The 15006-nt window shown below is 42.1% G+C and overlaps 1 protein-coding gene across 2 annotated transcripts in view; it reads left to right on the forward strand.

The window, feature by feature from the left end:
• The window catches only part of LOC139408941 (dymeclin-like), a 147586-nt gene that overhangs the window by 112657 nt on the left and 19923 nt on the right, over positions 1-15006 (forward strand). For both annotated transcript variants that reach the window (XM_071153441.1, XM_071153442.1), the window contains one exon: positions 12842-13024. Coding sequence is in view for 1 of the 2 variants with exons in the window: in XM_071153442.1 (XP_071009543.1) it covers positions 12842-13024 (183 nt within the window). In the remaining variant the exon portion in view is untranslated. The remainder of the gene's footprint in view (positions 1-12841; positions 13025-15006) is intronic.

A 15006-nucleotide genomic window follows, 5' to 3' on the forward strand; every position in this document is an offset into this window, starting at 1 on the left:
TCAAGTATCTCTCTGTACTTTGCTCTGTTCATCTTTCCCTAGATCCTGACTAGTCTCCCAGTCCCTGTCTCTGAAAAACATCCCCACAGCATGATGCCGCATCCACCATGCTTCACCGTAGGGATGGTGCCAGGTTTCCTCCAGAAATGACGTTCAGGCCAAAAGAGTTCAATCTTGGTTTCATCAGACCAGAGAATCTTGTTTCTCATGGTCTGAGAGTCCTTTAGGTGTTTTTTGGCAAACTCCAAGCGGGCTGTTGTGTGCCTTTTACTGAGGAGTGGCTTCTGTCTGGCCATTCTACCATAACTGCCTGATTGGTGGAGTGCTACAGAGATGGTTGTCCTTCTGGAAGGTTCTCCTATCTCCACAGTGGAACTCTGTGACCAAGGCCCTTCTCCCCCGATTGCTCAGTTTGGCCAGGCAGTCAGCTCTAGGAAGAGCCTTGGTGATTCCGAACTTCTTCCATTAATGAATGATAGAGGCCACTGTGTTCTTGGGGACCTTCAATGCTGCAGACATATTTTGGTACCCTTCCCCAGATCTGTGCTTTCACACAATCCTGTTTCAGGGCTCTATGGACACTTCCTTCGACCTTCTGGCTTGGTTTTTGCTTTGACCTTATATAGAACAGGTGTGTGCCTTTCCAAATCATGTCCAATCAATTTAATGTACTAGTGATGGACTCCAGTCAAGTTGTAGAAACATTTCAATGATTATCAATGGAAACAGGATGCACCTGAGCTCAATTTCGAGTCTCATAGCAAAGGGTCTGTACATTTTTTAAAACCTGTATTTTCTTTGACATTATGGGGTATTGTAGTTAGAATAAGGCTGTAACGAAACAACATTTGGAAAAAGTTAAGGGGTCTGAATACTTTCCGAATGCACTGTGTATGTGACCGACCGCCTTGCCCGCCGTCTTATGTAACAAAATGTGTGTTTTTTTACATTGGATTAAAGCAGACACAGCTACAAAATGGTATATCATACACTGCATTTGAGGAGCAATAGGAAAGTAATTCTGCTTTGAAAGTTGATAAACTTTTAACCTCACTTTTGAGAAATTTAATTTGAGTGTTTTGGTACAAACTGGAAAGCTCTTATTTGTCTACACCCATTCAGCATCGTTCACATCCTCTTAAGCTTTAGCCCGACCCATCTCTTTAAGGGTTGATCCAAGCGTTTTGTACTAACAACAGTCAAGCACCCAAGCTAACTGGCTCACTTGCTGGCTACTTCCAGACACAAATGAGAGAACACCTCACTGAACATTACTCGCCCTAGCAGCGCTGTTTAGGCAGTGTTTTATGTTATCCAGAGCGTTGGTGACCGCAACTGTGCTGTCAGAATGTCCATTCGTAAATTCAGAGCGTTTCGCTCTGGGAGCGTTCAGACCGCACACTGGACGCTCTGGCCGATGAGTATGGTTGATCCGTGCGTTCTGACCTCACAACGGCAGTCAAGCACCCAAGCTAACTGGCTAACTTTGGCTAGCTACTTCCAGACACAAATGAGAGGATACCCCACTCTGATGAGTATGGTTGATCCGTGCGTTCTGACCTCACAACGGCAGTCAAGCACCCAAGCTAACTGGCTAACTTTGCCAGCTACTTCCAGACACAAATGAGAGGACACCCCACTCTGACCATTTTATGCGCCTTGGCAGAGCTGGTTAGGTTGTTTTCATGTTATCCAGAGCGTTGATGACTGTGCTGCTGGCAACAATTTAATTATGCTTTTTTGCCGACGTTTACTGACACCGGCCATATTCAATGGGTTTTGAGCGTTCGTAAATTCAACAGTTATTCTCTGCTCCGTCACACTCAGACGAGAGTGCTCTAAAATCGAAGTAGATGGCCAGGCTGAATTTACGAACACACCCGAGTGGGTTCGCAAGTGGCTCAGTGATCTAAGGCACTGCATCTCAGTGCAAGAGGCGCACTACAGTACTTGGTTTGATTCCAGGCTGTATCACATCCGGCCATGATTGGGAGCCCCATAGGGCGGTGCACAATTTGGCTGGGGTAGGCCGTCATTGTAAATAAAAATTTGTTCTTAACTGACATGCCTAGTTAAATGAAACATTTATAAAATAAGTGGTTACTTGCATAGTGGAGTCATTTGTTAAGACATGTAGCTAGCTAGGTAAACAATGAACCATAATCCCAACTCATGATGTTACCACCTTGCATGAATCTGCAGCTAGCTAACATTAGGCTATAAGTAGCCAAGCAAATGGCCCTGACATACGAATAATAATTTCATACACGTAATGTTAGCTAGTGAGCCAGCCAGCTAACGTTAGGTAGCTAGCTAACAGTATACTTTAACTTGAAATGAAACCGACTTTGTCAAAATTATAAATGTGTAATATCTGAAAATGTAGCTAGCTAGACTATCTTGTGCATCATGTTTGGACGCTTCTCCCTGTCACGGATGCCATCATTGCCCTTAGTTTGAAGATGTAATCCAGAGACCGGTGTTTTCTCCATCTCCTTAGCTATCATCATCTAATTTCACTGACTTCAAAACTCGGCCCTCCAGAAAGTGGAGAGCAACACGTATGCCATTCTACTAAGAATATATATATATTTTAATAGCCACGTTAGACAGGATTACCTACACATACTAACCAGCTCAAATAGACAGAAATGTGCTACAGTATATGGCCAATCCGAACACATCTCTTGGCATGTTCAGCCCACTCGTTATCTCTGCCAATCATGGCTAGCAGGAAGGTTGCCAGCTTTTTCTATGGCTAAACCAACTATGCTCGTAATTTAACAATTTTATTAGTATTTACAGATGGCATAGACGTTTCTTATTTAGACACATGGAAGTTCACAAGTTCTAAAAGGCTTTTCTGCCAAAAACGGTTGTGTGACCCATTTCAGGAAACTAGGCGTATGTCGCGGGTCACTACTTCACACGAGAGCCATTTGAGTTATTGTTACACACGAGAGCCAAGTGTAGTTATTGTTATTATTGTAGTCCTATATATTAATCTAAACCAGTTCTTTAAATATTCTAAATGAGTTTCATTCTGTTGAGAAATTTTCATTGACTAAATTAAGTTCGATCTGCCTTTTTTTAATTGTGTGCTCAGTGTTTAGTTTAAGATAGGTTATAAGTAGGCATGTTGTAAAATACAGTGCCTTGCGAAAGTATTCGGCACCCTTGAACTTTGCGACCTTTTGCCACATTTCAGGCTTCAAACATAAATATATAAAACTGTATTTTTTTGTGAAGAATCAACAACAAGTGGGACACAATCATGAAGTGGAACGACATTGGATATTTCAAACTTTTTTAACAAATCAAAAACTGAAAAATTGGGCGTGCAAAATTATTCAGCCCCTTTACTTTCAGTGCAGCAAACTCTCTCCAGAAGTTCAGTGAGGATCTCTGAATGATCCAATGTTGACCTAAATGACTAATGATGATAAATACAATCCACCTGTGTGTAATCAAGTCTCCGTATAAATGCACCTGCACTGTGATAGTCTCAGTGGTCCATTAAAAGCGCAGAGAGCATCATGAAGAACAAGGAACACACCAGGCTGGTCCGAGATACTGTTGTGAAGAAGTTTAAAGCCGGATTTGGATACAAAAAGATTTCCCAAGCTTTAAACATCCCAAGGAGCACTGTGCAAGCGATAATATTGAAATTGAAGGAGTATCAGACCACTGCAAATCTACCAAGACCTGGCCGTCCCTCTAAACTTTCAGCTCATACAAGGAGAAGACTGATCAGAGATGCAGCCAAGAGGCCCATGATCACTCTGGATGAACTGCAGAGATCTACAGCTGAGGTGGGAGACTCTGTCCATAGGACAACAATCAGTCGTATATTGCACGAATCTGGCCTTTATGGAAGAGTGGCAAGAAGAAAGCCATTTCTTAAAGATATCCATAAAAAGTGTAATTTAAAGTTTGCCACAAGCCACCTGGGAGACACACCAAACATGTGGAAGAAGGTGCTCTTCCAACAAGACAATGATCCAAAACATAAAGCAAAATCTACAATGGAATGGTTCAAAAATAAACATATCCAGGTGTTAGAATGGCCAAGTCAAAGTCCAGACCTGAATCCAATCGAGAATCTGTGGAAAGAACTGAAAACTGCTGTTCACAAATGCTCTCCATCCAACCTCACTGAGCTCGAGCTGTTTTGCAAGGAGGAATGGGAAAAAATTTCAGTCTCTTGATGTGCAAAACTGATAGAGACATACCCCAAGCGACTTACAGCTGTAATCGCAGCAAAAGGTGGCGCTACAAAGTATTAACTTAAGGGGGCTGAATAATTTTGCACGCCCAATTTTTCAGTTTTTGATTTGTTAAAAAAGTTTGAAATATCCAATAAATGTCGTTCCATTTCATGATTGTGTCCCACTTGTTGTTGATTCTTCACAAAAAAATACAGTTTTATATCTTTATGTTTGAAGCCTGAAATGTGGCAAAATGTCGCAAAGTTCAAGGGGGCCGAATACTTTCGCAAGGCACTGTAAATATCATTAACCTATTGCTGTCATTTGTTGGGTAAGGTTGGCACTAGCCTTTCTTGGTGCTTGCTGCAATATACAGCCTGTTCAAAACTTTTGTTAAGGTTTAAACCAGTTTGCAAATGTTTTGTTTAATTCCAGTGAAGGAAAGTTCCAACTGTAATGTTGTGTTTTCCACAATATAATATCCTGCTCTATTTTCCCTATAAACAATTCCTTGACTTTTGATATTACCCTAATAAAGTTTAGAAACTTTTGTGACGGTGTGGTGTTGCTATTAGCTTTTGATAACATAGTCCTATGATTTGAAGGCAGTGCTCACCGACGCCTCAACTGACTCTGCAAGTTGAGCTTGAGATGAGGAAGAATGTTTTAGGCCTACCAAAGTTAGTCCTATAATCTAAGAATTGAATGCTTATCTTTATGAAAAATATTCTGATAGAAAATAAGCTAATTATACTCCTATATCAAGTGTTGCACGGTATACTGAAACTTTGGTACTTTGATACTAGAACATGCAAAACGGTTTGGTGCTAGAATTTGTCACTTTCGGTACTTCTGTCAAATGTATTTCACATCATATATGGATTGCGAGGATCGAGTCTGTTGTAATTTGTCAGAATTTTCTCAAGGGGCTGGCCAGGCTGCGCTTGCACATGCAGCTGTCAGCGCAAACCACTTAAGCTTGAAGAGAGAGAAAATACTGAAAGCATTGACACAGACAGAAGGGGAAACCTTACTTTTAAATATCTTTGTCATGGCTTCTTCTAACGAAAACATCATACCTCCACGCCCACAATGTGTTGACATAAATGGCTCCAAAAGCGAACTATTGGAAACTTTGATTACAGAGCAGATGAGGGCCAGCCCACTGATGCAACTAAACAAAAGGTGTTAGTTACAAAGCAGTGCAGTGCAAGGGAGGTTTTGTTCCAAAACGGCAAAAAAACGATTTTACCGTTACATTGTAACGTTGTCGTTATTCTACTAAATTTGAATAATTGTGTGATAAATGTCATTAATATATTTTCAGCATGCCATTCATGTGAGCATTATGATATGATTACACAACCCAAAAGTCATGTGAAACGCACTCAACTTGACAGCAATATATTTAGACTACTTTGCGTTTGTCTGGGCTTCCTAGCAGTAGCCAGTAGAAACTAGACATCCAGCTGCCATGTGCAACCTGGGAAGTGAAATGCACTCAGGGAATTATGCTGTGTAAATTCCATTGTATTTCTGTGACGTGTAGACTATTGCGACATAAAAGCTTCAGAAAGGAGCTGGAAAGGGTTCTTGGTTTTGGTACTAAACTATTAATTAAATACGTAAAATGATTTAGCTGTAATTAATATTCATTCATTCAGTGCCTTCAGAATGTTTTCACACCCCTAAACTTTTACACATTTTGTTGTGTTACAGACAATTTAAAATGGATTAAATTGGAGCCTCTCGAGTGGCACAGCGGTCTAAGGCACTGCATCGCAGTGCTTAAGGCGTCACTATAGCCCCAAGTTCGATCCCAAGCTGTGTCACAGCCGGCTGTGACGGAGAGACCATTGAGGCGGTGCACAATTGGCCGAGCGTCGAGGGTTTGCCCGGCCGGGATTTCCGGGATTTCCTTGTCCCATCGCGCTCTAGCAACTCCTTGTGGTGGACCGGGGCCCCTGCAAGCTGACTCCAGTCGCCAATTGGACGGTGTTTCCTCCAACACATTGGTGCGACTGGCTTCCGGGTTAAGCGAGCAGTGTGTCAAGAAGCAGTCGTATTTCGGAGAACGCAAGGCTCTCGACCTTCGCCGCTCCCTAGTCCGTAGGGGAGTTGCAGGGGAGTTGCAGTGATGGGACAGGACTGTAACTACCAATTGGATATCACAAAATTAAAATGTATTCAATTTACATTTCTTTGTCACTGACTCCAGTCAGTGACAATACCCCATAATGTCAGTGGAATTATGTTTTTCGAAACTTTTACAAATTAATAACAACTTAAAAGGCTGAAATGTCTTCAGTCAATAAGTATTCAACCTCTTTGTTATGGCAAGCCTAAATAAATTCAGAAGTAAACATTTGCTTAAGTTGCATAATAGTTTTAAACATAATTTTTGAATGACTACCTTATCTAAGTACCCCACATATGCAATTTTCTGTGAAGTCCCCCATTTGAGCACGGGATTTCAAACACAAAAAACTGAGGATGGATCAACAACATTGTAGTTACTCCACAATACTAACCTAATTGACAGAGTGAAAAGAAGGAAGCCTGTACAGAATACAAATATTCCAAAACATGCATCCTGTTTGCAACAAGGTACTAAATTAATACTGCAAAAATTGTGGCAATGCAATTAACTTTTTCTATTGAATACAAAGTTATGTTTGGGGCAAATACAATACAACACATTGCTAAGTACCACTCTCCATATTTTCAAGCGTAATGGTGGCTGCGTCATGTTATGGGTATGCGTGTAATCGTTAAGGACTGGAGAGTTTTTCAGGATAAAAAAAACAATCAAAATGGGGCTAAGCACAGGCAACATCCTAGAGGAAAACCTATTTTCTCAGGTGTGTGGCTTTCCAAGTCATATTCAATCAATTGAATTTACCACAGGTGGACTCCAATCAAGTTGGAGAGTCATCTCAAGGATGACCAATGGAAACAGGATGCACCTGAGCTCAATTTCGAGTCTCATAGATTAGGGTCTGAATAGTTATGTAAATAAGGTGTTTTTTATTTTTAATACGTTTAAAAAAATATCTAAAAACCTGTTTTTACTTTGTCATTATGGGGTATTGTATGTAGATTTAATACATTTTAGAATAAGGCTGTAACTAACAAAATGTGGAAAAAGTCAAGGAGTCTGAATACTTTACGAATGCACTGTATATCTGACTATAAAAAGTCCATGTCGGTGTCATAGCATGGCGCCGGCATATCTCTAATTCTCTCTCTCTCTCTGAGGCTTAAGCTTTTCTTGCTTTTTTATAAATGTAAAAAAATATATTAATACCTTAAAGTGGATGCCTAATGTTATAGGCCTATGCATGCAATGCCCTGATGCATTTAGTGCTCAAATCTCCGACAGCTGAACCGTGAGGTGGACAATTATTTTTTTAGAAAATTAAAAACCCATAAAACAATAGGCTATAAAGTTTTGCATATGCTACACATTAAATGTGTCTCATTTGGCCAATATCCCTCATTTATTGATGGGGCTGGCTCTACATGGGTGGACGCCCTAATCGGATACGCACCCAATGCATATGGATTGCCTGTAAGTTTCTCAGATGTCTGATAAATTGTTTGATAAATCTTCCCAGTCACTTGTCTGTGACAAATTTTCCGAACTGAAACACTGAAAGGGAGACACACACACGAGCTCTTCTGAACCTAGCCAGGGCAACAAATGTATACACTCCCTCCCCAGGGCCCGGATGAATGCAGGGGCTTACCGGGGCTGAGGCCCCTGTTCCCAGGCCCGTGGGGGGCCCAACAGGTAGCAAAAACAACAAAACAAAACATGAAATACAGTATATGTAGTATATATTTTACATATTTTTGCCGCAACCACAGGAGGATTCAGGAGCCCTCTCTCAACGAGTGTAGACAGCCGCCTGCTGCCGCTCTGCTCATCATCAGATTGGGGGAGGAGAGGAGGTAGGAGGCCCAAGTGGGTAACTGGGGGCCATGCCTTGAATGGGTAAGTGATTAATAAAAAATAAACTGCATATTAAGAAAATGTGACTGGCCAACTGTGTGAGTCAGGGGCCCAATGCCATAAGGGGCACGAGGCAACAAAAAAAAGTTATTTTTTTATTATTATTTTATCCAACCAAAGGAGCCCGCTTTCAATGTTCAAAATACACCAGAGAGCAACATTTAGCCACAGAGCATCAGTAGTTACAAAAAAATAACTGGATAAAATTTGATCACAAGCCATGCAGGTAACTGCCAAAATAAAGTGTCTTAAAAGGGTGTTAGGCCACCATGAGCTGCCAGAACAGCTTCAGTGCACCTTGGCATAGATTCTACAAGTGGACCTAAACCAAGCCAGGAAAATGCACCCAACACATCATAACATAAACATTGTATCCCTCATTTACTCAAGTGTTTAGTTTGGCAGTGACCGGTTGCCTACAGTCAGGAAGGCCGCAATTTGGGCAGCATGTGCGCCAAATATACAGCTTGTTCCATTGTGGCCATAGACCTATAATCCATAGAAGAGATTTGGAACATCTGCTCTTACCCTGGCAATTTGAGTGTTAAACTCATGGGTACGCTAGCAATGGCTTCCCGTCCTGACTTGAGAGGGAACTGTTATCTATAGATTATATTTCTATGGTTGGTTGCGGCTGTTTTTTTGCCTTTTTGCAAATTTCTAAATACAATTGCGGTAAAAATGTACAGTTTGGAAAGCAAATGCCTACCGCTGAAAAGAGAAGACTAATCTGTCTGTAGAACCAATATTTATTTATTTTAATTCTCAACAACTCAATTTTTTGCCAGCAGCACTTTTTTTTCACAAAAAAGGGCCTATGATTTCTTAATCCGGCCTTGTCCCTCCCTGTGTCCTACATGACAGATGGTTGTGTGAATAAATGTTTTACTAACTCTGTCTGTCCCAAATGGCACCTTGTTCCCTATATAGTGCACTCCATTTGACCAAGGCCCAAAGGGCTCTGGTCTAAAGTAGTGCAATATGTAGGGAATAGAGTGCCATTTGGGTCAATACCTGGCTCTTTTCAACAGTTATCAGACAAACTGTTCCTGTCACACACCATGTTGTTTGAACACAAAAAGCTTTTTGATGCGAGCAACTCACACACACACACACACACACACCAACACCCGGTTTCATTCCATATCTGTGTTCCGTTCGCTCATCATGTGCATGTTTCTATGACAACGTCATATCGCTGCCTCATAGTTTTATCTTGAGTATTTGTATGTGTTTTATATACACACACACACACACAAACACACACACACAGACTCCCTCATACACAAGCTGCCTCTTTGACATACACTCACGCACCAATAATCATACTCTGGCACATACATTTCCTTTTGATGCAGGTTTTGCAGTAGGTTGAATGTCGCTCCTACACACTCTCCTAGAGATGATTCACTGTTCTCCATATCTCTGATCTTGACATCTGACTCTGAGAAACTTTGCAGGACTGATCAGCTGGACTGATATCTATTCTCTTCCATGTCATTTCATGTCAAACTACTGTAATGTAATACACCAGGCAGCCAAGCCAGTGGCTATCTGAGTAGCGGCTATCTACAAGCCAGCGCTGCACTATCAGATGTAGATGAAGAGCACAGTATGTCCTCTCCATCTCTGCTACCCCGCCTTACCCTAGAAGATGATATCTAGCTATAGCTACGCTGCATGGGATTATTCAGACTAGCTTTCGCCTAGGCCTTCTCTTTTCTCCTGGGCTGGAACAGGCATGACTCTATCTCTGTAAGGTACTGGAGATCCAGCTGTTCAGAGAACATGTATCACATGGCGGTGCAGGGGACCCCACAGCCCTACAGCCAGGAGATGCCATCACTCAGATAAACCAACTATCCATCTTTCAGTGTGCACTTCCTATCTACCCTTTGTGTCCTCAGAATGGATCGCTCTTGCTCACTCCTCTCCTTCTCTTCATTTTTGTGCTCAGCGGTCCTGCAGTCAGTAGCTCCCCATTGCGTCTCTGACTCGATTTTCAGCCAGTGACTCTCGGCTGGTGGGCTGGCTCCGTCTTAGCCACTCAGAAGCCATTAGTGCAGGGGTCTAAATTGGTCTGACGCACAGAGGGTGATCCAGCTCTCCTGCTGCTGCAGACAGACATGATTGGCTGTGTCCCAAATGGCACCATATTCCCTACTTAGTGCACAACTTCTGACTAGAGCCATGTGGGACCTTTTCAAAAGTAGGGCATTATAAAGGGAATAGGGTGCCATTTAGGATGCAGCCATGCTCTTTCCTCCCTCTCAGCCATGGGAATATGGCATAAGCGCTGCCAGACGGCAGGGAGGGAGGGACTGGGTAGAATGAAACTGTTGATGTCAAAGGTGAAATGGCAAGTAGACAAGCAGTAGGGAGGGAGGGAGTCAAAAGGGAAATAGCAAGTAGACCAGCCTCAGGCTGGCAGCCCCATGCGGATGCAGATACCATGCGTCTGTCTCCTTCTCTCCCCTTATCTCTCTCTCCCCCTCTGAAGGAGTGATGTCTTCTCTCCTTCGCTGTGAGGAAATTGGTTCGGACATTAGTTGTTTTGTGAGTCAAAAGGACAGTGTGAGTCCCTATGCAGTTGAAACGGTATGGTGTGTTGTTGCTGCTAGTACCCAGCTGACACCCTGGAAGCCCATGTTGTTTGGAGCTATAGAGTGGTAGACCCATAGCATATGTTCTATTTTATTCTGTGGGTGCACAGATGGTTATGGAGGGTAATTTTTTAAATATAATCTTTATTTCCCTTTCGACAAGTAAGTTAAGAACAAATTATTATTTTCAATGACGGGGAACAGTGGGTTAACTGCCTTGTTCAGGGGCAGAAGGACAGATTTTTACTAGCAACTTTTCGGTTACTGGCCCAATGCTACCTGCCGCCCCTAGGGCCGTTACAGTGACTGTATGGTAATCATGGTAATTAGACTTCTCCAAATAGGCGTCTCCAAGCTCTGATGCTGCTGATGGTCATTTGTAGCCTACCAAACTTGCTAACTGCCTCCTATTCAGTACTCTATTGTCCCTGTAATCACTCTGACATCAATGCAAATGTATTCGAAAATCTAATCAAACACTACATGAGAGCCCATGAGCTCATCTGTTTCACAACTAAAGTTACATAAATAATTAAGCATATAGGAGTATCTTTGTTAACTTTTCAACACAGAATAGCCGCATGTGCGCACTCCCCCAAATCATTTGTATAAAATATCCTTTCTATTTTATTCAGTTATGTTCAATTGTATTCCTCATACTATAAAATAATTCCACGGAATTCTAAGCAAATCTTGTCTGCTAAATGAACTAGTGTAGCCCACCGCCATATGGCATAGCCAGATCAAGGCCTAACATAAGGACAGCTATTCTGTTCATCTGAAACAGACTACATTTTCTTCATATTATGTTTCTTTTGACCTGCCTAAAATAAATAATTGATTATTGTTCTTTTTGTAGGCTATATTACATGGATTTATTCAACTTTTTAAAATGTAGATGTTCCAAAGGTCTGCATCAGTGGCTTGTAAATTGTGTGTGGAAGCAAGGAGATGCTAAATGTGTTTATGTTAATTAATGGTCAATTACCGTGAGACTGGGAGTTATTAGCTTGGCCGTCACAAGCTGACAAAATGTCATGACCGCCACAGCCCTAACCACCACCACGTCCTTATGTCTGGTGTATTGATGATTGTGAGTTTTAGAATTTACATGATTGTTTTCAGGCCAATGGCACATGTTTAGATGAGTGACCTTACTTCAGCTGTTAGAACATGATTTGATGCCTTTACAATAACCTAGGTTCCTTGATATTCTGAGCATAGTTAGCTAGAGATTGGTGGTTTACAAAGTGGGAGTGAACGATAGCATGAGGTAATGGAGGGAGGGAGCAGGGCTGTAATCCAGCCACGGAAGGGACTTCACTTCCCCGCTCCTTCTGCTTTCTCTCTCTCTCTCTCTCTCCCTCTCCCCCTTCCTCCCTCCCTCACAGGCAGGCAGGCATAATATGTTGCTGTTTTGCATAGCAGAGTGCTGCAGTGCTGTCTGGTCCCTAGCCAGAGACTCCAGACAGTCTGTATGGAGCTAGATACCATCTCAGCCACGCAGGCATCACAATGGGTATCCCTCAACATGACACAACCACCCTGCCGCCTGCCTGCCCCTGTGATCCCTGTGTACTACCGCTACGGACCTAGTGGTGCCCCCGGCTTCCTCTCTGGCTCCCTCGCTATGGCCGCTGCTAGGCTGCCGTGCTCTCACACACAGTCACTTTCTATTTACGACCCAATGGAAACCATTGATTCTAGGAACAAAGTTTCCCTTTTACTTCTAGTAGCCTTGTTCTTTTGGTTATGTAATTCCTATTTGCTTTAAACCAGATGACCACTGTGTTGGACATTTAGCAAAAAATTCAAATTTACTGCAGTAAGACAAAGGTGACACATCAGGGTAATTCTTTCATACAGTTTTCCCCCAAAGTGAAATATCAGGTCATTAAATGTTTCACCTAAAAGTTGTCTATTGTGTCTTGCTTCTTCTGTCTCTTATAAAATAAATCAGATTCTCTCTTTATAGGCCCTGTATGTTAATAGTTAGTCATCTCTCTCTTTTATAGGCCCAGGACCTGAATGTGATTGAGGAGGTGATCAGGATGATGCTGGAGATCATCAACTCGTGTCTGTCGAACTCTCTACACCACAACCCCAACCTGGTCTACGCCCTGCTCTACAAGAGAGAGCTCTTTGAACAGTTCAGAACACACCCATCCTTCCAGGACATCATGCAGAACCTCGACACAGTGAGTGAGAGAGAGAGGCATACAATCGAGTGCTCGCATGCACATACAGACGGACACTGCTCATACACACGCACGCACCCCATTCCAATGAATTTAAATTCAAACATGAATCTAAGACTCTTCATAGAAAACAAATGGCAATTTACAATTTATGAACAGGATTTAGAAAGCGTAAGACTTCAGTAGTTTTGTGAATCGGCTTTGTAAGTTTTGGTATGAGGGCTGGTCACTATTGAAGTGCCAGATGAGAAGAAACCAGCACAGTACAACTCAATACAAGTTTCTGAAATGTATTGATGAATAAAATAAGTCCACTCTCTGTACCCTCATGGGGCTGATAGTAAAATATTAATTAAGAACATGATTATGTTGTCGAGAGCTACTCTAGCTGTCATTCAGTCTTCCAACAAGTGTCTCGAAACAGTAAAGACAGATGGCAGCCTAATCTTCACTACTCCTTTCCCTGTAACCCAGCCCTGCTGCCTCTGATGCTTGTGTGTGCTGCATCCTGTTTGAGAGGTCTGTCTGGGACTGTAGCTAGGTTTCCATCCAATTGGTGACAGAATTTCATGTGAATATTAAAACATCTGCATTTTCCCCAGAAGATATGTGTGACTGAGATGGACTTGTTGCAGATAAAAGGCTATACGTGATGACGTAGGGCAAATAAAATACCTTTTGCAGTTAAATTCCCATTAAACAAATTCAATTGGTTTCCATCGCATTTTGAACTCTGCTGATGGTTTTCGCAAAAAATGTTGCGTTATATAGTGAGTGTGCCCACTCTGGTGTTGACACAAGCACTCCAGCCAACAGCGCTACCTGCGTGTTGTTGGCTCTGAGAGCTGTTGGCTGGAGCACACGTATGGCCTACATGATGAGATTATTATAATAATAGATTTTTATTTGTCAAACGGCAGCCAATCCCCGGCCATCGTGTCACTAGAATAAGTGTCACGACTTCCGCCGAAGTCGGTCCCTCTCCGTGTTCGTTCGGCGGTCGACGTCACCGGCCTTCTAGCCACCGCCGATCCACTTTTCATTTTCCATTTGTTTCGTCTTTGTTTTACACACCTGATTTCAATCCCACAATTACTGTTTCATTATTTAACCCTCTGCTCCCCCATGGGTTTTTGTGAGTGATTGTTTATTGTATTTTTGGTCTGTCGTGGTGTGCGTGTATTTGTTACTTTGTATATTTTACATTTTGAGTAAAAGTATGTTTATTACTCATATCTGCTGTCCTGCGCCTGACTCTCTACACCAGCTACACATAGGACCCATTACAATAAGACTCTAGATATTTATTGGAAAGGAGCAGCAAGCTCATCACCTCACACTTTCACAACCCTGTGAAGTCCATAATTTATTTAATCTGTAGCCTAATAAATTGCATGCTTTCCCGAGTCATAGTGGGAGGACCACGCAACATGTCATCATCACGTGACTCCAAGTTGACTTGTATTGAAGTATGCTCCAAGTTGACTTTTATTGAAGTATGCCTTTTATTATGTCTTTTACTTTTATTATGTTGAATGCACCGAACTGTCTGTCTAAACTACTGGCACACAGCTCGGACACCCATGTATACCCCACAAGACATGCCACAAGAGGTCTCTTCACAGTCCCCAAGTCCAGGACAGACTATGGGAGGCACACAGTACTACATAGAGCCATGACTACATGGAACTCTATTACACATCAAGTAACTGACGCAAGCAGTAAAATTTGATTTAAAAAACAGATAAAAAAACACCTTATGGAACAGCGGGGACTGTGAAGCAACACAAACATTGGTACAGACACACACACACACATACGATAACATACACATGGATTTAGTAATGTAGATATGAGGTGGAGTAGGGGCCTGAGGGCACACAGTCTGTTTTGAAATCTGTGAATGTATTGTAATGTTTTTAAAATTGTATAAACTGCCTTAATTTTGCTGGACCCCAGGAAGAGCTAATGGGGATCCATAA

This window comes from Oncorhynchus clarkii, chromosome 5 (genome assembly GCF_045791955.1).
Source record: "Oncorhynchus clarkii lewisi isolate Uvic-CL-2024 chromosome 5, UVic_Ocla_1.0, whole genome shotgun sequence".
NCBI lineage: Eukaryota > Metazoa > Chordata > Actinopteri > Salmoniformes > Salmonidae > Oncorhynchus > Oncorhynchus clarkii.